The sequence below is a fragment of the Ipomoea nil genome, unplaced genomic scaffold, assembly GCF_001879475.1.
Source record: "Ipomoea nil cultivar Tokyo-kokei standard unplaced genomic scaffold, Asagao_1.1 scaffold2921, whole genome shotgun sequence".
Classification (NCBI taxonomy): Eukaryota; Viridiplantae; Streptophyta; class Magnoliopsida; order Solanales; family Convolvulaceae; genus Ipomoea; species Ipomoea nil.
Window position 1 is genome coordinate 3,470,030 of NW_017619349.1, and position 23,536 is coordinate 3,493,565.

A 23,536-nucleotide genomic window follows, 5' to 3' on the forward strand; every position below is an offset into this window, starting at 1 on the left:
TTTGTCTGTCATGACTTGATGTATTTCGGGTCGCAGATTCGGTTTCAGCTGCTAGCTTTCGGATTTCATTTGGTTGAACGACCTCAATGGCTCAATAGGGTTTACAAGCTTGGTTCTAGTCCTTCATCACTCATCAGCAAGCTTGGTTGAACTACATGGATCTGTTTGGCAGGCCTTTGAATTCCCCTTCATTAGTATACTCATTTAATATTTGATTAGAGTTAAATTTGTGGGTTGTTCTTTGCTGTTTTGGTTATTCTTCCTAGGTTTGATCCAATATTGGGGTTCATTAACCTAATGCTAAGAGGTTTCCATTTAGAGCAGCCCAGTCAGTTTCCATGAGGATCATTAGTGGCCTTGTCAAGCTTGGTTTTATTCCTTCCAAAAAAAATTTACTTGAATTTTGGTTTGATTTCCCAAAATTTCTGCACTCTTTTACTGTATATATTATTAAGTAAAATCCTAATTCTTTTGCATAATTTCAGGTCTAGATGTGCTGTGTTAGGGGGGTCAGTTCAGGACATCTATCAATTGTCAAAATTTTGGTTTGGTTGTGTTTTTTTTTTTGGGTGCTTTTGTCCTTTCCCCTTCACTAGTAGAGTAGACTATCATTGTTTGTTTACTCTTAACTTTTTGAGGTTTCTTTGCTCTTGATGTTCTTTCTAGGTTTAATCCAAGGTTGTGTGGTTGATTAACCTAGTTCCTAGAGGAGAGAGCCAGTCCATTCAGAGTTGTATGATGATCATTAGTGGTGTGCATTGAGTTCAGTTTGATGCATGAATGCCTGGTTATCTCTCATACATCAAATAATCAGTTAAACTTGGGGGGTGCACAATGGACTGCAGCAGTGGGTCATTGACCTATTTGGTTTGGAAGTGTTTTGTCGAACTTCTCTGATTTTTCAATGCAATCATTCTCATAGTTCTTCCCAACTTTGATGAATTTTGTAATATTGTGGCTCACAGGTTAGCAAGAGATCTAACAAACGTAATCTGGATATGTTCTTATTGAGTGGATAGATCGGTTTGATCATTAAGCGTTCAGTTATCCTATTCTTGGTTTTCTGGAAATGTTGAGTTTATATTGATCGCTGGCTTTCAATTTCTCTTTCCGATTATGTATTGCTGGTTTGTCTGTCATTGCTTGATGTAGTTTGTATTACGGATTCGGTTTCAGCATCAAGCTTTTGGGTTGAACGACGTGGATTGGTTTGACAAGCTTTGGTTCTATTCGTTCATCACTCATCAGCATGCTTGGTTGAATGATGTGTATCGGTTTGACAATCTTTCGGATTTCCCTAGTAGACACCTTTAATATTTGATTAGATTTAATTTTGTGGGGAGTTCTTTGATGTTTTGGTTATTCTTCCTAGGTTTGATCCAATATTGGGGTTCATTAATCTAATGCTAAGAGGTTCCACGTAGAGAAGCCCTGTGATGATCATTAGTGGTTTTATCAAGCTTGGTTCTATCCCTTCTAAAAAAATTTGTCCATAATATTTTTGGTTGTGTTCTCCAAAATTTTCTCCACTCTTTTACTATGTATTAATTTAGTAAAATCACATTTCTGTTTATTTTTCTGCATAATTGCAGGTCTAGATATATTGTGTTGGAAGGGTCAAATCTGGACGACTTCCATTTGTGAAAATTTTGGTTTGGTTGTGGTTTAATTATTCTTTTTTTTTTTTTTTTTGGGTGCTTTGCCCTTTCTCCTCATCATTATCTTTGTTTGTTTCTTTGCGCTTGATGTCCTTTCTAGGTTTAATCCAAAGATTGTGTGGCTGATTAACCTTATTCCTAGAGGCAGCATATAGATCCAGTCCCAATTGAGTCCTTTGATTATCATTAGTGGCGTGCCTTGTTTATCCAAAGACCAGTTTGAAGCATCAATGCCCGGTTATCTCTCATTCATAAAAAATAATCAGTGAAATATTTGTACCTTTAGCCATATTAATGCTCGGGTTCGTTTCTGGATTGATATTCTTTTGAGGTGTAGTTCCAACTTGGGGGGTGCACAATGGACTGCAGCAGGGGGTCATTGACCTATTTGGTTTGGAAGTGTTTTGTCGAACTTTTCTGATTTTTCAATGCAATCATTCTCAATAGTTCTTCCCAACTTTGATGAATTTTGTAATATTGTGGCTCACAGGTTAGCAAGAGAGATATAACAAACGTAATCCGGATATGTTCTTGTTGAGCGGATAGATCGGTTTGATCATTAAGCGTTCAGTTATCCTATTCTTGGTTTTCTGGAAATTTTGATTTTATATTGATCGGTGGCTTTCAATTTCTCTTTCCGATTATGTATTGCTGGTTTGTCTGTCATTGCTTGATGTAGTTTGGATCATGGATTCGGTTTCAGCATCAAGCTTTTGGGTTGAACGACGTGGATTGGTTTGACAGCTTTGGTTCTCTTCATTCATCACTCATCAGCATGCTTGGTTGAATGATGTGTATCGGTTTGACAATCTTTCGGATTACCCTTAACTAGTAGACAATTTAATATTTGATTAGATTTAATTTTGTGGGGAGTTCTTTGATGTTTTGGTTATTCTTCCTAGGTTTGATCCAATATTGGGGTTCATTAATCTAATGCTAAGAGGTTCAACGTAGAGAAGCCCTGTGATGATCATTAGTGGTTTTATCAAGCTTGGTTCTATCCCTTCTAAAAAAATTTGTCCATGATATTTTTGGTTGTGATTTCCAAAATTTTCTCCACTCTTTTACTATGTATTAATTTAGTAAAATCACATTTCTGTTTATTTTTCTGCATAATTGCAGGTCTAGATGTATTGTGTTGGAAGGGTCAGATCTGGACGACTTCCATTTGTGAAAATTTTGGTTTGGTTGTTTAATTATTCTTTTTTTTCCGGGGTGCTTTTGCTCTTTTTCCTTATCATTATCGTTGTTTGTTTCTTTGCGCTTGATGTCCTTTCTAGGTTTAATTCAAGATTGTGTGGCTGATTAACCTTATTCCTAGAGGCAGCATATATAGATCCAGTCCCCATTGAGTCCTTTGATTATCATTAGTTGCGTGCCTTGTTTATCCAAAGTTCAGTTTGAAGCATCAATGCCCGGTTATCTCTCATTCATCAAATTATCAGTGAAATATTTGTACCTTTGGCCATATTAATGCTCGGGTTGATTTCTGGCTTGATGTTCTTTTGAGGTGTAGTTCCAACTGGGGGGGTGCACAATGGACTGCAGCAGGGGGTCATTGACCTATTTGGTTTGGAAGTGTTTTGTCAAACTTATCTGATTTTTCAATGCACTCAATTCTCATAGTTCTTCCCAACTTTGATGAATTTGTAATATTGTGGCTCACAGGTTAGCAAGAGGTCTAACGAATGTAGTCTGGATATGTTCTTGTTGAGCGGATAGATCGGTTTGATTATAAAGCGTTAAGCTTTCAGTTATCCTATTCTTGGTTTTCTGGAAATTTTGAGTTTATATTGATCGTTCGCTTTCAATTTCTCTTTCTGATTATGTATTGCTGGGTTTGTCTGCCATTGCCTGATGTAGTTTGGATCGCAGATTTGGTTTCAGCATCAAGCTTTTGGGTTGAACGACCTTTATTGGTTTGACAAGCTTGGTTCTATTCCTTCATCACTCATGAGTGTGCTTGGTTGAATGATGTTATCTGATTTTTCAATGCACTCAATTCTCATAGTTCTTCCCAACTTTGATGAATTTTGTAATATTGTGGCTCACAGGTTAGCAAGAGGTCTAACGAACGTAGTCCGGATATGTTCTTGTTGAGCGGATAGATCGGTTTGATTATAAAGCGTTAAGCTTTCAGTTATCCTATTCTTGGTTTTCTGGAAAATTTTGAGTTTATATTGATCGTTCGCTTTCAATTTCTCTTTTTGATTATGTATTGCTGGGTTTGTCTGCCATTGCCTGATGTAGATATGTATTGCTGGGTTTGTCCGCCATTGCCTGATGTAGTTTGGATCACGGATTCGGTTTCAGCATCAAGCTTTTGGGTTGAACGACCTTTATTGGTTTGACAAGCTTGGTTCTATTCCTTCATCACTCATGAGTGTGCTTGGTTGAATGATGTGTGGATCGGTTTGACAATCTTTCAGATTTCCCTTCACTAGTAGACACATTTAATATTTGATTAGATTTTATTTGGGGAGTTCTTTGATATTTTGGTTATTCTTCCTAGGTTTGATCCAATATTGGGGTTCATTTATCTAATGCTAAGACGTTCCATGTAGAGCACCCGTGTGATGATCATTAGTGGTTTTATCTAGTTTGGTTCTATCCCTTCTAAAAAAGTTTGTCCATGATATTTTTGGTTGTGATTTCCAAAATTCTCCACTCTTTTACTATTATTAATTTAGTAAAATCACATTTCTGTTTATTTTTCTGCATAATTGCAGGTCTAGATGTATTGTGTTCGAAGGGTCGGATATGGACAACTTCCATTTGTGAAAACTTTGGTTTGGTGTTGGTTTAATTATTCTTTTTTTTTTTTTTTTGGGGTGCTTTTGCCCTCTCTCCTTATCATTATCGTTGTTTGTTTCTTTGTGCTTGATGTCCTTTCTAGGTTTAATCCAAGATTGTGTGGCTGATTAACATATTTCGTAGAGGCAGCATATAGATCCTTTCTCCATGGAGTCCTTTGATTATCATTAGTGACGTGCCTTGTTTATCCAAAGTTCAGTTTGATGCATCAATGCCCGGTTATCTCTCATTCATCAAATAATCAGTGAAATATTTGTACCTTTGGCCATATTAATGCTCGGGTTTGTTTCTGGCTTGATGTTCTTTTGAGGTGTAGTTCAACTTGTGGGTGCTCAATGGACTGCAGCGGGGGGTCATTGACCTATTTGGTTTGGAAGTGTTTTGTCAAACTTATCTGATTTTTCAATGCACTCAATTCTCATAGTTCTTCCCAGCTTTGTTGAATTTTGTAATATTGTGGCTCACAGGTTAGGAAGAGGTGTAACGATCGTAATCTGGATATGTTCTTGTTGAGCGGATAGATCGGTTTGATTATTAAGCGTTCAGTTATCCTATTCTTGGTTTTCTGGAAATTTTGAGTTTATATTGATCGGTGGCCTTTCAATTTCTCTTTCCGATTATGTATTGCTGGTTTGTCTGCCATTGCTTGATGTAGTTTGGATCACGGATTCGGTTTCAGCATCAAGCTATTGGGTTGAACGACGTTGATTGGTTTGACAAGCTTGTTTCTATCCCTTCATCACTCATCAGCATGCTTGGTTGAATGATGTGGATTGGTTTGTCAACCTTTCGGATTTCCCTTCACTAGTAGAGACCTTTAATATTGGATTAGATTAAATTTTATTTTGTGGGGAGTTCTTTGATATTTTGGTTATTCTTCCTAGGTTTGATCCATGCAGTCTAGATGTATTGTGTTAGAAGGGTCGGATCTGGACAACTTCCATTTGTGAAAACTTTGGTTTGGTGTTGGTTTAATTATTCTTTTTTTTTTTTTTTTTTTTTGGGTGCTTTTGCCCTCTCTCCTTATCATTATCATTGTTTGTTTCTTTGTGCTTGATGTCCTTTCTAGGTTTAATCCAAGATTGTGTGGCTGATTAACCTAATTCGTAGAGGCAGCATATAGATCCTTTCTCCATGGAGTCCTTTGATTATCATTAGTGACGTGCCTTGTTTATCCAAAGTTCAGTTTGATGCATCAACAATGCCCGGTTATCTCTCATTCATCAAATAATCAGTGAAGTATTTGTACCTTTGGCCATATTAATGCTGGGGTTCGTTTCTGGCTTGATGTTCTTTTGAGGTGTAGTTCAACTTGTGGTGCACAATGGACTGCAGCGGGGGGTTATTGACCTATTTGGTTTGGAAGTGTTTTGTCAAACTTATCTGATTTTTCAATGCACTCAATTCTCATAGTTCTTCCCAGCTTTGATGAATTTTGTAATATTGTGGCTCACAGGTTAGGAAGAGGTGTAACGAACGTAATCTGCATATGTTCTTGTTGAGCGGATAGATCGGTTTGATTATTAAGCGTTCAGTTATCCTATTCTTGGTTTTCTGAAAATTTTGAGTTTATATTGATCGGTGGCTTTCAATTTCTCTTTCCGATTATGTATTGCTGGTTTGTCTGTCATTGCTTGATGTAGTTTGGATCACGGATTCGGTTTCAGCATCAAGCTTTTGGGTTGAACGACGTTGATTGGTTTGACAAGCTTGTTTCTATTCCTTCATCACTCATAGCATGCTTGGTTGAATGATGTGGATCGGTTTGACAATCTTTCTGATTTCCCTTCACTAGTAAACACATTTAATATTTGATTAGATTTAATTTTGTGGGGAGTTCTTTGATGTTTTGGTTATTCTTCCTAGGTTTGATCCATTATTGGGGTTCAATAATCTAATAATGCTAAGCTTGGTTCTATCCCTTCTAAAAAAATTTGTCCATGATATTTTTGGTTGTGATTTCAAAAATTTTCTCCACTCTTTTACTATGTGTTAATTAAGTAAAATCACATTTCTGTTTATTCTAATGCATAATTGCAGGTCTAGATGTATTGTGTTGGAAGGGTCAGAGGTCTTGAGACAATTCATATATAGAGTAACCAACTACTGGGTGTTTAATAGAATAATGCGTCCTCTTGCCTGTACTATGTCTGAAGCTTGTTGTAGGGAGCATGTATGTGCCTTTTTCCTCAATACTTCTGGTAGATATGCTGGTCCTCTTGCCTGTAGTATGTCTGAAGCTTGTTATTGGGAGCATTTATCTGCTTCCCTCAATACTTGTGGTGGATATGCTGGAGTTAGTGACTGATATTCTTTCTTTCCAACCATTTGAGTATTCTTGATTGATGATCTGTGAGATTTGTCATTGGACTTTGGGAAAAAACGCAGGATTTAGCAGTGGATATTCTTTCTGGCATCTGAATTGGATACTTTGTGTCATTTGAGTTGATGGGGGAACCTTTCCTTTACTGATGACAATGGATTGCAGCGTGTGCTGATTAACCTTTCTATGGTTTTTTTGTCACTTGTTCTCTGCCCTCCTATTTGATGACTGCTTTCTAGAGAAAAGTTTTACCTTTGTGAAGACTGCCTTCTCTGATAATTTGAAGTACGAAGATAGCTTTGTTTAATTGATGATTGCCTGTCAACAAGCTTTAAGTTGTTTATGATTTCTCGTTGTGAAGAATGCTCATAAAGAGAACATGATAAACTTCATTTATTTTAGAAAGGAACATCGAAGATATAGACCCTTGGACTGCTTCATGTCTGCTAGAAGTGGTTGTTTGTTCTTACCCTCCTACTTGGACTGCTTTTAGAGGATGATCTCTCTTTTGTGAAGGCTTCTTTAGCTGATCTTTGATGTTGAAAAACTTACTGATTTAGGGAAATGCTCCAAGTAGATTAATCTTCCTTACGGATATTATGTCTAGTCATTTCCAAGGGGTTCATTGAATATTCATTTTGGGTGGCTTATGAAGCAGCCATGTGATAATTGCTAGTTTTGTTCACAACTCTGCTTCTGGTGCTAAGCTCTGCTCTTTTAAGCTTTTGTAGTTTTGCTCAGATGATGAAATAAGATTGTATATATGTTCGCTCTTCAGTTGTCACCATTTTGTTTGATATTTATATGGGAATTGGAAAGAATTAAAAGTTTTCTTGCATTTCTGAACTTTTTATTGGTAAATATGTTTTTCATGCTTGGTCTTGCACTCTGTTACTCTTTTGTCAAAAGCTGAAAATAGCAAAAAGATACCTGTTTATATTGGGTTCATAATTTGAGTTATCTTGCACTCTTGTAAGTGAATATTTGCCTGAATTTCATGTTTAGCAATAGTGGAAGATCTTTTTGTTTTAGTGTTAAAAAATATAACTTTCTTAAAAATATTTTACTCTGTTACTAAAAAAAATAAAAATGAAGCAAGCTTTTAAACAACATGAATTTATTCCTTAAGATGAAAAGGTCCCTCTGACTTTTGTTTGGAACTGTAAAATGTTTTTCGGTCTGTAAGTTTTAATTGTCTGAATGTTGAATTTGGTAAAGTTTACATTATTGATTATTCTATGTTTGTATAAGCTGGAGATGCATGCTCATTGATCCTGTTGTTGTTAGTGTTAATTAGGTTTTGCTTTTTAAATCCGCCTGTGAAAGCAGCCGGTCCCAAGCCCGGATAAAGGAGGAGGGGAAAGCTAGGCAGCATTTTGGATGTTTTCATGCTTGTGTTGGAATTTTGGATGTTTTCAGTTCCCAAAAATTTGTACTCTTTGGTTTTTGACATAAACTATACCAACTTTTTTCATTGTTTCCCCACTCCAATATTAGCCTTATATTTTTGTTTGAATATATATGAATTTATATTGGGTTCTTTGCTCTTTGTATATTTTGAAGAACATCAAGAGGACTTCAGTAAGGAAAATTTAAGTCTAAATTCTTGATTGTTATAGATAGTTTCTTGTTTCTAGTGTGTAGTGTAGGGTGTTCTGCGAAGAACTTCCGACCAGGGTAGCTTTCAGGAATCAACTACTTCCGACACTTAAGTTTTGGGATTTAATGCCATGTTATTGATTATATGCAAAATCCAGGTCCCCGTCTGAGACATCCTTTGGTAACAACCACATGATTCTTAAGGAACAGTATATGATGTCAACTACTTCTGATGCTACTAAGTTTTGGGATTTGATTTTAATGCCATGTTACTGATTGATGTTTATGGATGCTATAATAAATCGGTCTGGTCTGAGACATCCTTGGTAATGGCCACCTAACTCTGAAGCAACAGTAGATGTTGATTTAGTTTTGCCCTACTTGGAGCTAGAGTCCAGCTACTGAGGTATTATTGTTTTAGATATTATTTTCCCTAGATATCCAGCCCATGTTTTGTTCTTTGTCTTGTCTCATGATTTATTTTGCCACTTACATTTTCTGGAGGCATAATTCTCATACAGAGAAACTAATTACTTGGAGTATGTTGGCATTTGTCTCTGGTTTTGTTTGTCACTTGTTTTCTGCACTCCTTGAAGAATGCTTTTCTAGAGAATGGTTTCTCCCTAGTGAAAGACTGTTCCTCTGATTTTTTAAGAGTACAAAGGTAGCTTTATGTAATTGATGATTGCCTGTCAGGAAGGTGTCAGTTTATGATTTCTCCTTTTGTGAAGATGCTCCTACTTGGACTGCCTTTCTAGAGAATTGTCTCTCTTTTGTGAAGTTCAAAGAAAGCTTTACTTCATTGTTCATCAACCAGGTTCATTCTTAACTGGAGATATATTTTGGGTGGCTCAAGGTGTCCAATCGTATATGCAGTAAAGGTTCAACATAGATATCAACAAAAATGTTATCATAATCTCATGAGAATTGCTGGTTTTGTTCAAAAATGTGTATTCTTATGTTTTTGTTTTTGATTGTTGAACATATAGTTTTCTTTAATGACAGTTTATTTGATTGCTTTGAATGTTGACAGATATTTCTCCATCTGAATATAACAGTTAAGAGGTTCTAGCAGTTCTCACTTAAGGTTTCATATTCCCTGCATGTACATCTCATTTCTGTTGTCTTTGGAACAAGTTTTTCTCCTTCTGGTACAAGTTTACCCAGAGAAGGTTCCTTTCATCAGAAATTCAAATTCATGGTTTTTTCCCCCAAATTTCAGTATCATCTTTTATCGTTATATATAAATATATATAAATTATAATTCATGGTTACCATGGGGATTATGAGCTTGTTTCATAATTCGGCAACTGTGTAATGTTTGCATCTTTAGTTTGAAATATTTTATATTTTATTCTTGTTTTGTTTTTTGTTTTTCGTTTTTCATTTTTGGAGGAATAGTGAACTTGTTTTTATTGTTAATTTGGTTTTAATTTTATTGTTAATTTGGTTTTGCTTTTTAACTCTGCCTGGGAAAGCAGCCGGTCCCAAGCCCGGATAAAGGAGGGTAAAGCCGGCCAGCATTTAATTTTAAATATTTGTTTTCTTTTTAGGTTATAGTTAACCTATCAACGGTTTAACTTGGTTAAATAACTAATATTAGTGTTTGGTGAATTATATTTTTGTAACGGTTTTTGCTTCAAAATACTAAAATTTAAAAAACTGCTCAAAATAGTTTTTTATCAACTTTTTGAAAAATTTATTTTATAAATAATCAATCTTCAACTAACAGTTAATTTATTAAATTTTTTTTTGACAATTATTTAATGTTATCAATTAATCAACTTACTAATTCAATCAGCTAATAATTATTTATCATAAAGTCTAACATGTTAAAATAAAGTCTAACATGTTAAAATATGAGTATATACATGATATAAGTAAACAATCCCTTGCGTTCGTACAAAGAGCACAGTCTGCTGTCTGCAACAGATAAGGAGTATGGGAGCACTCCGAACGTGTGGTGGAGGGAGTGCCCCACCTCATCCTATCTCGCATCTCAAGTCCTCCACAGTTCCTCGCCAAACCTTTGTGTCTTTCTGCAATGGAGTCTCTCACCCCATTCCTCCATTCAGCTACGGAACAGTGGATGCATACTGTCGTACGGTATCTTATTCCCGGCTCCGGCTCCGGCTCCGAGCTTCTGGCCCCGGACATTTTGGCGGTAGCGATGATCAAAACCCTACAAAACCACAGACAATGCTAGGAGGCGAAGCGGAGAACTATGATCATCCGAAAAGCTCTGTTGCCATGCTAGAGAGCATGATCACAGAAGGAAACATCGCTATAGTTTCGGCCTGCTTTGTCGGTCTTTTTACCGGTATCTGCGTTGTACTCTTCAATATTGCGGTACGTCGTTGTTCTTTCGTTTCTTTTTAATTTTTTGTTTCCCTATTTCTGTGATAAGTTGTGCAGTGATATGGTGAGCGATAGTAATTTGGCTGAACACTTCACCACGAACTTAACTTCCAGCGATCGTGACATTTATAGTGAAATCTTCTTTAGAATGGCTCTGAGATACGTGGTTTGGAATGTGAAAGAATGAAATCTTCACGATTATTTACTGTACAATCTGAAATCAGATGTGCAATTAATTCAAACTACAGTAGTGACATTTAGTGATCCTTTCAAGTTTTGATGATATTTGCTTTCCTACATTCCAATCTGGAACTTAAGTTCAGTCAATAGTTGAGAATTTACTCTGTATTTTTATCTTCTGCAAAGGTAATAAGGATACATTTGTGTAACTTGAACCATTTTCTTTAAACAATTTGCTGTTGAGTGGTTATATTTCTATTGGGGCTTACTTCTGGATTCATGGAGGTTATTGACCTGCTAATAGTTCGTGATGATGCACATTTCATGTTATAGGTGCATGAAATACGTGATTTTTGTTGGGATGGCATTGCAGATCAGGGTGCCTCATGGTTACGAGAGGAGCCCAAAGAGGTAGTTTGGGGACGTGTAATCTTAGTGCCAGCTTGTGGGGGTTTGGTAGTCAGCTTATTAAATTTTCTGCGAACCACACTAGATGTATCCATTAAAGGAGATTCAAGATCACAAGTTAAGTCTTTAGTGCAATCATTTTTAAAGACACTGGCTGCTTGTGTCACACTAGGAACGGGGAATTCATTAGGACCTGAAGGTCCAAGTGTTGAGATTGGTAACTCCATTGCAAAGGGATTTGGTCCTTTCTTTGATAGAGGTGCTCAAAGAAAGCTGTCACTTCGGGCTGCAGGATCTGCTGCTGGAATATCTTCTGGTTGGTATTCCAACTAAACCATCACTCCTGTAGATAATGTGAATTTCCTTCTTTCTTTTAGTTCTTTAAGCTGTTGAAATATGGTTATAAATTATCAACACATATTTTAAAAATCTGTAAAGCTCTTTTAGGTGAAAATATTTCTAATTATTGCTACTCAACCTAAACCTGTACAATAGCTGAAGCTTATGAAAACTTTAAGAAGCAAGTTTCTATTTTTCTCCCAAATGGGGGGAAAAAAAAAAGAAACAAATTGGATTGTTGGTGGAGTTGATTCAGTGTGATTCCTTGCTGATGTGCTTTGGATTATTTATTTATATTATGTGGGGGCAGGGAGAGCCAGTGGATATCTCACATTTCAGATAAATACAATTGCTAGGCTGAGGTTCAAAGTACATATACTGTCATAAGTATCATGTTGGATTTGAAGATACAGACTTTTTGAAGAATTGGACACATGAGAGACATAACAGTAGCCACGTATTATTAATTTTATTTTTATACAGACTGTTATATACACCAGGTGACAAGCCTACACTCACACACAAAATCAATGTGAAATTAGAAAAAGAATTATAACATGAATGTGGCCCAATAAAAAAAAAAAAAGAAGAAGAGTAATTCACATATAAGACCATTGAGAGTTAGAATGTTAGATAAATAAAATTTCATATTCCAAACTCATTGGACTTTATCATCAGTTAATCTGCCAATTGCCATCAAATTTTCCCTGACAATTATCTCCAGATAAAGGAGCATATGACCCATAAAATTAAATAAAACTACAATTAGGACATAAAATTTGGCGCATGCATGTGTTCCTGCATATCTCAGGCATTGTTGTTTCCAGCATGATTATGACTTTGACATTGGACAATCTTGAATTTGATGTCCATGGTTTCTGGGTTCAAGGAATTACAAACTAGTGGCCCAGGGGTTTGGTAGAGAAATTGCTAACAAATAACAAATAACAATATTTTAATGCTGCAACTGCTTTGAGTATTAAGTTTACTTTTCCTTTCTCCTTCCATCTTTTTAAAACTATGTACTGACATCATATTACATGAACTTCTTCTTAATAAGGTGTTCTCTTTCATTCTTCACCGCAATGAGTGTTGGGTCAAGTTTAAATAGCATGTTGTTTATGGATTTGTGAATTTGACGGATTCATGCGCTGCCTAAATATTTCTGTGTAATTTGTTCGTGTTTGTTAATGGCTTGGTTGTTGTTTTGGAATTAAATTGTTTATGTCGCCATCTTGGTTGTTTGAGATTTAGACCTTGTAGATATGTTTTGTGTGACAATGTTGTTGCTCATTACTATTTTTTGGCTTTTCTTGAGCTTGCTAATAAATTGTATAGAACTAGTGTAAACCCTTCTTGTGCACAACTATATTATCGTAGTCCAGTTTTGGAGCTATGAAGTAGTCGTAACCCTGCCTGCAGTGTAGTGATTAAAGGTGATCTATATATGGCACATTTAAGCAGTGATATTGATTAGTGACTTCTATCTTTATCTTAGTTCCTTAGGATGTTTGCTCTGATATATAAACCTTGAAGAAAGTGAAGCAAAAACCCACAAAAAAAAAAAAAAAAAAAAAAAAAAAAAAAAAAAAAAAAAAAAAAACAGAAGAAAAATCTGGACATTGAAAGTGGTGAAAAACAATAAAAAATAATAATAAAGGAAAACAATTTTAGACTTGTTGAAATAGATGAAAAGTAGTACTAGTTCTGCAAATATAAAATTATTGACACAAGTAGAGCTAATATTTTCCTATCATATATTTTAATTCACTTCTAAATCATTTTTCACTTTTTGGTTTTCAAGGTTTCAATGCTGCTGTGGCGGGTTGTTTTTTTGCTGTAGAATCAGTTTTGTGGCCATCACCTTCAGAATCATCATTATCATTAACAAATACAACCTCAATGGTCATTCTCAGTGCTGTGGTAGCTTCTGTAGTGTCAGAAATAGGCTTAGGGTCTGAACCTGCCTTTGCAATCCCTGATTATGATTTTCATTCTCCAACTGGTAATTTCTTGTTTGCTGTTTATGTTTACTTTTTTGACGCTTTTGTATTATATTGCATAACAATAATCTTCTTTCCTTCTGAATCAGAGTTACCGCTTTATCTTTTGCTTGGTATTCTCTGTGGATTCGTTTCAGTGGCATTATCTAGGTGCACGTCTCTTATGTTTCTTGCAGTCAACAATATCCAACAGACCATTGACCCACCAAAATCAGTTTTCCCTATAGTTGGTGGGGTTTCTGTTGGGCTTATAGCATTGGCATATCCCGAAATTCTTTACTGGGGTTTTCAGAATGTTGACATTTTGTTAGAATCTCGCCCATTAGTCAAAGGTCTTTCCACCGATTTGTTGCTACAGCTGGTGGTTGTCAAAATAGTAGCGACTTCATTATGCCGAGCCACTGGATTGGTTGGAGGCTACTATGCACCTTCACTCTTTATTGGTGCTGCTACAGGAATGGCTTATGCTAAAATTCTTGGCTTCATCTCTCAAGCTAATCCCATCTTACATATCTCCTTGGATGTTGCTTCACCGCAATCATATGGCCTGGTATGAATTAATCATTGTGCTATATAAACGAGTATCATGCTTTCAACTCTGCAATTTAATCCTCTGTAAAAGCTATATATCACTTTTTAACACATGAATTCTTTCTCTTGTTCCACCATTATGATACAGGTTGGCATGGCTGCTACTCTTGCCGGTGTATGCCAGGTGCCTCTTACTGCAGTTCTGCTACTCTTTGAACTGACACAGGATTATCGGATAGTTTTGCCCCTTTTAGGAGCAGTGGGGATGTCATCTTGGATTACATCTGGCCAGATTACGAGAATGACAAAGGAGGATGTCAAGGAAATGAAGGACGAGAAACCCTATACAGCCCAACCACAGGAAACACCTTCAGTCCCGCCTATTCCTTCCTTTACTGGCCCTGCTCATGTAGAACAATCACGAGAAGGTGACCTTTGTGAACTTGAGAGTTCACTCTGCCTAAATGAATATGATGATGATATAGGTGAATGGGCAACGAAGATCCTTGTCTCACAGGCCATGAGAACAGAGTACATAACTGTTCTAATGAGCACTTTACTTATGGAGGTTGTGTCTCTCATGTTAGCTGAGAAGCAATCCCGCGCTCTAATAGTTGATGACAATAATTTTCTTCTTGGTCTGTTGACACTTGATGATATCCAGCAATATGGGAAAGCGCAAAGATCGAAAACTGAAAGACATGAGGTAACTTCCTTCTTAGATATGTTAGAAGAGGCGATGTTTCTCAATGATAACAACTGGTTTTCTTTTTAGGATCTTATAGTCTCTCAACTCTGTTCTTCCACTGAGAATGGGTGTCGGGTGTTGTGGACTGTAACACCAAATACAACTCTCCTTTCTGCTCAAACTCTGATGGACAGGCATGGTTTAAATCAGCTACCTGTTATTCTAGAGCATGTGGAGGATAAGGGTGGTCATCCCGTTGGCATTTTAGACAGAGAATGCATCGTTCTTGCTTGCAGGTTCTAATATTTGAACTCTCTAAATATCAATGAAATATTGAAATTTGATTGATTGGGATACCGAGTAACGTGATATCTCAGGAATATACAATCCTATTGTCCGGAATTGATGTATCTTCATCTGTGGTAGTAACGTAGTATTGGTGGAAATATATTTCTAAACCGAAATTTTCTTTGTGTGTGGCAGTGCATTAGAAGCCAGAGAATGTTTTTGCTCGTCCCCCACACCAGAAATGCAGAAACATTGATTGTATATTAATGCTATGAGAGTATGAGACCATTGAAGCTGTGGGAATCTTTTGTAAACCTTCCAATAAAAAAGGTAAGACTTCTGGCTATCATTATAGTTACTGCCGTTTTGTATATTCGCTGTAGTCATTCTAAATTTATAGTTTTAGATGAATGTAAATAGGACATACATGTAAAGAGAGAATGAATTAAAGTGAATATGCTTACCTAAGATTGAACGAGGTGGAATGATAACTACATATGTTTAACATGACTAACGACAATTGTAGTGTAACTAATTATTAAAGTGTTACACTTTGCTTCTATGTTTAGCTTGTGACGTCTTTGTATATATAATCTTGTTTAATTTAGTTCATGTGTTTTTAAAATATTTATTTTACTAGCGTGACATTAACATTATCATTGTCATGTCAACATAATATGATGTGTCATAATATTTACAAATAATTAATTTAACCACTTACATATTAATATCAAGCTTTAGTGCTTTACGGCCTAAAATAATTGCACAACTACTAATCTATTTCAGGTACAAAATCCATACGTTTAATGTACAGAATTGCATAACATGAGACACAAAAACATATAACACAAGACAAATACACATGTTATATATTTACTTTAATTCAGGTATATAATCAATTTTCTTAAGGTACAGAATTGTATAACATAAGACACAAAAACACATTACACAAGACACAGAATTACAGAAACGCATAGCATAAGACACAAAAGCACATGTTATATTTACTTTATTTCAGGTACAGAACTCATATGCTTACAAGGTACATAATTGCATAACATGAGACACAAAAACAAATAACACAAGACACATACACATGCTCTACAGAAAAAAAAAAAAAAAAAAAAAAAAAAAAAAAAAAAAAAACTGTAACGTGAACTGAACAATGAACTGTTGTTATCAAAATTAAAATTTAAAACGACGTCGTATAGGACTAGGGTCTACGATATAATGATTGGTGGCTTTCTCCTTGGCATTTCTAGTGTTTTCTCACATTATCTTATATCGTGGGTCAGAGTCTGTCTACCTTGTAAGGCGGGCATTGATATAAATTACGTTATTTTGTTATTTTTTTAAGCAATTTCTTTAGTGGTGTCATTTTTTTTTTTTTTTTTGTGTGTAATAATAAACAACTTTGGTACTATTGGTGCATAATTTATTAGGTTCAAAGTACATAATATGTTAATTACATGTTAAGTTAAGTTGATCAGACTGTTGATTTAATAATCGTAATGTTACAAATTTAATTGCCTTCAAACTGATTTACCTCCTTATGGTCCTTTGCCCATGGCCGCGCGTCAATGAAGTTTAAAAGCTGCCTGGTCCACATTATAATTTGCAGCCATGACCACTCAAACACAAATTTTATGAATCATTCACCTTTCGCAATCAAGAAACAAAAGAAAAATGTTAGATACACAATACAAATTTGTATACACCAACTTGAATTTATGTGATTAATTTACAATAGAATGATTAGAATCAATCAATTCATAAGTCACAGGTCTAAAATTTTGTCTGAAGTAAGCATTTTTTAAAAAAATATTAAAATAATTTATTTACTTATTCATATGCTACAAGAGAATTCTATACAGGTAAATTCAAGCATCTCTTCCTCTCAAGTCAGGGATCTACCTATCCCTGGTTGGTCAAGTAATCCGCACATATATTCTTTTGTCGTTAATTTATGAAAAAATTCGTAACCGCTATTTGAATGTGCATTCTGAGTTGTATGTTTCAGAACTCAACCCATTTCCCTCTTGAATGGTATCTTGGCCCCAAAACAAGAATCCTAGCCCTCTCACTTATAGAGGGAAGCCATGAAAAGACTTTAATTTCATTCTCATTCATGGGTGCTAGCTATACTTGAAGTAGTACTAACCCACTTGTGGATCACAGAATTTGGAGAGACAGGAACCTTAAATTTCTTGAGCAGAACAACATCATCTGCTTCAGGAGACTGAGGAATCTCTGATTCTGGGGAATTGGGAATCTCTATACTCTTTGGATGCAAATTTGAAACCCCATTTTCACTCTTCTTCTCTATCTCATCTCCATAATCATTCCCTTGAATCTCCACCAATCTCTGCAAAACTTCCTCCATTGTAGGCCTCATTTCCTTGTCCAATTGCAAGCACTGGAAACCCAACTCCGCTACCAAAGTGGTCATCCTCCTCACTGCAAGATTTGATTCAAACCCTAAAGTTTGATCAACCAACTCACTAAATTGGCAGTTCAAAATCCTTTTCAATGCCAAGTCCGATAAGTTGATCTCGTCCCGATGCCTGTTTATGTCCACGGCAGGCATCGATGACACGAGCTCAATCAGGACAACCCCGAAGCTGTAAACATCGCTCTTGTCTGTGAGCTGGTAACACTTGTGGTACTCCGGGTCAACGTAGCCCGGGGTGCCCTGTGGGGCCGTCGAGACATGGGTGACGTCCGTGGGGAAAAGCCTAGACAGCCCGAAATCCGCGACCTTGACACAGAAATGGTCGTTCAGGAGAATGTTGGCAGTCTTGACATCACGGTGGATTATGTCCGAAGCGTGCAGATAGGCCAACGCTCTCGCGGTTTCCACCGCGATGTTCATCCTGATGGACCATATCAGGTAGCCATCTTTTGCTCTTGCACCGTGGAGATGATCGGCGACCGTTCCATTGGGAATGTACTCGTAAACCAGGAGGAGCTCGCGGCTGCGCCGGGATGTGCATCCATATAGAGTCACAAGATTTGGATGCCTTATTCTGGCAAGAATCTCTATTTCATTCACAAACTGCTCCATCCTCTTGTAATTGTGCTCATAAAGATACTTCACTGCAACTTCTCTCCCATCCTGAAGCTTACCTGTAACATCCAACAATCATCACTACTTCCAAACCAATCCAAACATAACCACTCTACATATTTAAGAATAGAAATTGATCTTAACAAGTGGTATCAAAGCATAGGTTATGGGTTTGAGTCTCAACAAGAGCAAACTGTGTGTAGTTAAGGTTGGCAGGTGATGGGAAACAATTAAGGTTGACATGTGCTGGGGTAATTGTTGGGCAGCACGGAGGCGTGAACGTCGAAGTCCAGAAATAAAATTGCGCCTTCTTTAAAGCTCAGTTAAGAACCAGGAGGCAAAGGCTTGAAAGGCCAAGTCCAGAAATAAAGTTGTGCCTTCTCTATTAGTTAAAGGCCAAATCTAGTATCAGGTGGCGGAGGCCTAAAGGGCCAAGTCAGGAAATAAAATTGTGTCTTTGCTACTAGTTAAATGTCTAAGTCTAGCATCGGGGGGAGGCGAAGACTTGTAGGACTACGTCTAGAAAAAAAAAGTTGTATATTCGCTACTAATTATAACCTTTGGTACAGTGATAAACTTTTGATCCTAACAAACTGTGGGCAGAGCCGGTCAATGTTGTAAAAATTGCTAGGCCCGGCTTAGGGGGCTAGGCGGGCGCCTAGGCACGATTTTTGCAACACTGGAGCCGGTAAAGGAGTCATTTCTAGTATCAGTGGCTAGAGATTGTTGGGCGGAGGCCGGTAAAGCCCCTAAAGACTAAGTCCAACACCCAGTCTGTCTCGAATAATGTGATGGAGGTCTATAAGTAAAGAAATAAGTTGTGCCAAACAAGTGGTATGAGAACTAGGTCATGCGATTGTTGGAGGGCCGATAAAGGGCCATGTTTAGTACCCGATGACTGGGAATTGTTGAGGGCGGCCTTCAGCTATAGCTTTTGGCATGAGTGATAAACGTTTGATCCTAACACAAACTTCATAATTCTTACCATAGTAAACAGTCCCAAAACCTCCATCTCCAAGTTCTCTAGAGGAAGCAAAATGGTTTGTGGCCTTCTGAAGCTCCTTGTGGGAGAAGATGGGAACTCCATAGTCCTTGTTGCTCCCCTCCAGGTCTCCCCCATCAGAGGACGTGTTTCTTGAAAGTGCGTATAAAGAATTGCGCCGCCGTCTCTTGTAACGCACCACCATGAATATAACGAGTATAGCCACAACACATCCAACTGCACCTACAACTGATGATCATCATAGAACTATAAGCACACATTGACCAAACAATTTTAGGAACACAAAAAGGTGAGGAGAATTGCAGATCTGTACCTGCTCTCAGCACTAGTCTGAAATTTACTTTCCCTGCACCCAAATCCAAGGCAAAATATCAGGGAATCAAATATCTATACTTGCCCACAAAAGGTGAAATTTTTAGCCTGCGGACACTTCCACACTCAAGCCGAAATCAAAATTGTGGAGATGGTAAATCCCGAGAATTTTTACACTCCACGGTAACTCAGCAACTCATTAAGTAGGAGGGTCATGGCAAAATCTCTCACCCCAGGACGGCATACCTTGACTCGACAGGATTTGTAGATTCAGTGGTAAATCACGGTATGTGACTCTGTAGCTCATTAGGTGGGATGACCAGTGTATGGTGCCCACACGAAACTCACCACATTGGGTATTGTTCACAAAAAAGTGAAATTCCCTGCCCTTAGGACCCACAAGATTTTTGTGGATCCGATAATTCAGGAATGTATTAAGATGGGAGGACTAAGGCTAAATCTCACCTACCCCGGGACCCCACACCCGACCAGTTCATTAGAGGTGATAAATTTTAGGGTGGGATGACTAAGACTAAATCTCCTGCCTGGGGATCCACACCCGACCAACTCATTAGAGGTGATAAATTTTAGGGTTGGAGGACTAAGGCTAAATCTCCTGCCTCGAACCCCACACCCGACCAGCTCGTTAGAGGTGATAAATTTTAAAGGGGACCCCATACCTGGCCAGTTTGTTAGAAGTGATAAATTATAGTGACTCAGTAACCCATTAGATAGAAGAACTAGTGTCTGATGCACAAAAGAAACCCACTAAAATGACTATCGAGACTCGAGCCTACGTTATTATCTATAATCTGCCACTCAGGAACTAATCAAGCCACCCAATCAATCAAGTATTTATAGTTACAATTACCATATGCAAGCGTACCTTTAGAGCAACGATATCTATTGTTCTCATCCACAATACATCGCCCTCCTCTGTCGCGGCACTCATAACAATCCCCAGAAACCTTCCATTCCAACAGAAACGAAGAGTTCAACAGACCAAAAGGCCCATCACCATTAGGCTTATTCTCCGTGCTCAAAGGAATCGGCAACTCAATCCTCGAACACCCAGCCGGAGTATCACGATCCACAACATACCCATAGTTTATAGGATCATCGTACGGTCGCTGCTTATAGAACACCACGAACCCTCCTCCTTCATGGCCGCTACACTTATTATAGCTCCCTAAACCAGCCAGCCCACTTTTGTCCGATCCCAGGTCGCATCTGAACAACGTTAAGTAGTGGTAAACATCATAGGATACAACAGGGGATTGTGGGAGTGATAGGTTTTTGTAGAAAGTCTCGCAACTGCTGTTCTTGAGAAGGTTTTCCAGGTCGCGATCCAGGACGCGGAGAAAATTACCATCTTTCTCGACCACCTCGTACTTCTTCCCGACCAAATCTAGTGTCGGGGGGTGTGGTTTTGCGGCGCAATCCAGGTTAATCAGCCCGCAATCCGGCCGGGAAGATTCGGAGAAGGGGAATCCCACAGTGACGAGAAACCCGCAGGTGAAATCCTTACACTCTTGATTCTGGGTTGTTTCATTGGAGTCTGCTAAATGGGAATTCAAGAAAATCTGACAAAGAAGAATCAACAAACTGGGGAAACAGATTCTTGCCATGTCTCTCTCTCTCTAAATCTATCTATCTCTATAGCTTGGATTCAAGGGAGCAGGATTAATACTATAATAAGATGAAGGAGATGACGATTGTTGCTTTAAGTATACGTTCCATGCATTGATCAAACGCGCAATTTGACTTGGAAATTATTGCTGAGACTGAGGGGATATTGTAAATTTTTTTGTGAAGAGGACAAGAAAAGAGACAAATTAAAGAGAGTGGCAGAGACAAAGAATGGGACCTTTTGAAGAAGACAAAGTAGTGGAATTTCATTGGTGTCTTATTGACTAGGATGGGAAGAACAATGCTTGACTCTTGAGACAATAACTTTCACTTTTTAGTAATTTCCAATTTGGCAACCTGATCCAGAACCTGAAGGTAGATAAAAAAATCATGAATTTAATCGGGCAATCTGCACAAATGGTAATAAATTAAAGATTTGGAATCAATAATTTATCTATGGATGGCAATTTGCCCTGTCCTCGATGTGAACATGAACGAAGAATGTATACAATTCCCCATTGTGACCGTTGAGGACGAGATACCCCTCCTCGCCTTGTCCCGTTCCGAATAATTATTATAAATAAATAAATAAATAACTATATTTATATATATGGAGAAGTTCTGACCTAGTGCTGGGTTGCTCGTAGGTAAAAAATGGGGTTAGATTTGAGTCATTGATCAAATATAGATCAATTGCTCAAATCAATGAAATTTTAAAATTGTTATATGAAAGAGTAAATACCCAAAATGGTTCCTCAACTATAGCTAAATTCACAAATTGGTCCTCGATTTTCAATTTTAATCAATTAAGTCCTTAACTTTATAATTTTAACACGATTTGGTCCTCCATCTATTTGACCGTTTGTTGACCGTGATCTCTGAGGATATATATGTAATTTCATCGCCGCCCGCCCTCATCCACTGCCGTAACACAGTCTATCGGCCAGCCACAAGCCACTACCCAGCCGCCCTCATCTACTGCCATGACACACTCCACCGCATAGCTAGCCTTCACCTACTGCCACAACACAATCCACCTTCGCATAATTCATCATTGTCGGCGCTACAACCCAATTTGCAATCTTCATCAAGTCCAACGCCACAAACAACTGTGTCTCGTCGAAGCACGTGGAGGCCTCCAGGATGACGTTGCACCTGTTCGGAAACACGTCGTCTTCTTCGTTCTGGTACGAACTCAACTACATTGAATCCAAAGGGAGGATGAAGAAATGCGACAGGATTTGGTAGATTGCTTTCGGCAGTGGATTCAAATGTAACAGTGCGGTCTGGAAATGCAACCGGAACCTTAAAAACCGACGATGGACCGTGAAATTACATATATATCCTCAAAAATCACAGTCAACAAACGGTCAAAAAGACGGATGACTAAATAGTGTTAAAATTACAAAATTAAGGACTTAATTGGTTAAAATTGAAAGTCGAAGACCAATTTGTGAATTTAGCTATAGTCGAGGGACCATTTTAGGTATTTACTCTATATGAAATTAAAAAAATTCATTTTATTTTATTTTTTCTTAAGAATGAAAAAAAAAAAAAAAAAAAAAAAAAAAAAAAAAAAAAAACACACATTAAAAAGAAAACAACGCACCTTAAGAAGGAAAACAATGCACTTTAAGAAGGAAACTTACGCACCTAAAACTTTATATCGACGCACCTTAAGAAGGAAAATCACGTATCTAAATCTTTAGGCTGACGCACCTTAAGCTAACCTCTGTTTTTTAGTAATCATATTTTTCACCGATTTATAATAAAGTCCTAAACTAATTAAACCAATTGAAACAAGAAAAATAACAAAAGAAAAATATGAAGAGACAGAAATGCCCTTACTAAAAATAAGAAATTAAAGTTATGAGAAGGACTAAAAGTATCTAAAAAAAATAATAGTCTAGGATATTAAATGACAAAAACAATAGTCTGGGACTAAATTTGAAATTGTCACAAAAAATAAGGGATATCTAGTGAAATTAACTCTTCAATAAATTATTAAAAGAATAATTTACAATCATGCATATGTATAGACAGACAACTTCCTTTGTAGTCTATTTTTTTTTTTATGGAATACTATATGGTCCATATATAAAGTCTTTTATGGAATAATTTGGTCTCAAAATCTTATTTTATGGAAGACTTTGCTACACAAACAATAATTCAGTCAATTTATATATAAATATATACCTATAAACTTTTAGCATAGTGTTCCAATAGTAACCTTACATTTACAAAGAGCAAATTACAAAATTTCAATCTAAGTATATACTATTTTAAATTAATATTTAATTTGGCTTAACTATTTTGTTTTATTTTATTTTCGCATA

The 23,536-nt window shown here is 37.0% G+C and overlaps 2 protein-coding genes and 3 long non-coding RNA genes across 7 annotated transcripts; 3 read left to right on the plus strand and 2 right to left on the minus strand.

The window, feature by feature from the left end:
* Positions 1 to 94: 94 nt before the first annotated feature.
* Positions 95 to 7,480, plus strand: LOC109160901. 3 transcript variants are annotated; one of them, XR_002050827.1, is made up of 6 exons: positions 95 to 1,274; positions 4,171 to 4,257; positions 4,388 to 4,447; positions 4,555 to 5,248; positions 6,513 to 6,804; positions 6,861 to 7,480. It is a non-coding gene; the product is annotated as an uncharacterized LOC109160901 (long non-coding RNA). The 3 variants fall into 3 exon arrangements; XR_002050826.1 differs by lacking the exons at positions 4,388 to 4,447; positions 4,555 to 5,248; positions 6,513 to 6,804; positions 6,861 to 7,480 and adding an exon at positions 5,372 to 6,074 and having other exon boundaries at positions 95 to 369; positions 486 to 1,274; positions 4,171 to 4,302; XR_002050825.1 differs by lacking the exons at positions 4,388 to 4,447; positions 4,555 to 5,248; positions 6,513 to 6,804; positions 6,861 to 7,480 and adding an exon at positions 5,372 to 6,074 and having other exon boundaries at positions 4,171 to 4,302.
* On the minus strand, positions 5,186 to 21,315 carry LOC109160903. Its single transcript, XR_002050829.1, has 4 exons — positions 21,305 to 21,315; positions 14,039 to 14,040; positions 6,265 to 6,380; positions 5,186 to 5,287 (listed from the first exon to the last, which is right to left on the minus strand). It is a non-coding gene; the product is annotated as an uncharacterized LOC109160903 (long non-coding RNA).
* Positions 8,358 to 9,418, plus strand: LOC109160902. Its single transcript, XR_002050828.1, has 2 exons — positions 8,358 to 8,507; positions 8,638 to 9,418. It is a non-coding gene; the product is annotated as an uncharacterized LOC109160902 (long non-coding RNA).
* Positions 10,296 to 15,751, plus strand: LOC109160896 (chloride channel protein CLC-e). Its single transcript, XM_019309156.1, has 7 exons — positions 10,296 to 10,743; positions 11,266 to 11,656; positions 13,484 to 13,684; positions 13,772 to 14,232; positions 14,362 to 14,919; positions 14,989 to 15,197; positions 15,385 to 15,751. The coding sequence occupies exons 1-7, from the start codon at positions 10,336 to 10,338 to the stop codon at positions 15,443 to 15,445; spliced, it is 2,289 nt and encodes a 762-aa protein (XP_019164701.1). The 5' UTR covers positions 10,296 to 10,335; the 3' UTR covers positions 15,446 to 15,751.
* On the minus strand, positions 16,884 to 21,255 carry LOC109160897 (LEAF RUST 10 DISEASE-RESISTANCE LOCUS RECEPTOR-LIKE PROTEIN KINASE-like 1.1). Its single transcript, XM_019309157.1, has 4 exons — positions 20,458 to 21,255; positions 19,573 to 19,605; positions 19,242 to 19,487; positions 16,884 to 18,315 (listed from the first exon to the last, which is right to left on the minus strand). Exons 1-4 carry the CDS (start codon positions 21,197 to 21,199, stop codon positions 17,312 to 17,314), a joined length of 2,025 nt encoding a protein of 674 aa, XP_019164702.1. The 5' UTR covers positions 21,200 to 21,255; the 3' UTR covers positions 16,884 to 17,311.
* Positions 21,316 to 23,536: the final 2,221 nt, after the last annotated feature.

What these genes read in the sequence shown, in the direction of transcription:
- LOC109160896 (XM_019309156.1), top strand. Translation starts at nt 10,336, where the DNA reads ATGGGAGCACTCCGAACGTGTGGTGGAGGGAGTGCCCCACCTCATCCT. An exon ending in TGCTGCTGGAATATCTTCTG is followed by an intron (nt 11,657 to 13,483) that starts GTTGGTATTCCA and finishes TTGGTTTTCAAG; the next exon opens with GTTTCAATGCTGCTGTGGCG. An exon ending in TGATTTTCATTCTCCAACTG is followed by an intron (nt 13,685 to 13,771) that starts GTAATTTCTTGT and finishes CTTCTGAATCAG; the next exon opens with AGTTACCGCTTTATCTTTTG.
- LOC109160897 (XM_019309157.1), bottom strand. Translation starts at nt 21,199, where the DNA reads ATGGCAAGAATCTGTTTCCCCAGTTTGTTGATTCTTCTTTGTCAGATT. An exon ending in CAGACTAGTGCTGAGAGCAG is followed by an intron (nt 19,488 to 19,572) that starts GTACAGATCTGC and finishes GATGATCATCAG; the next exon opens with TTGTAGGTGCAGTTGGATGT. An exon ending in TTTTGGGACTGTTTACTATG is followed by an intron (nt 18,316 to 19,241) that starts GTAAGAATTATG and finishes TGGATGTTACAG; the next exon opens with GTAAGCTTCAGGATGGGAGA.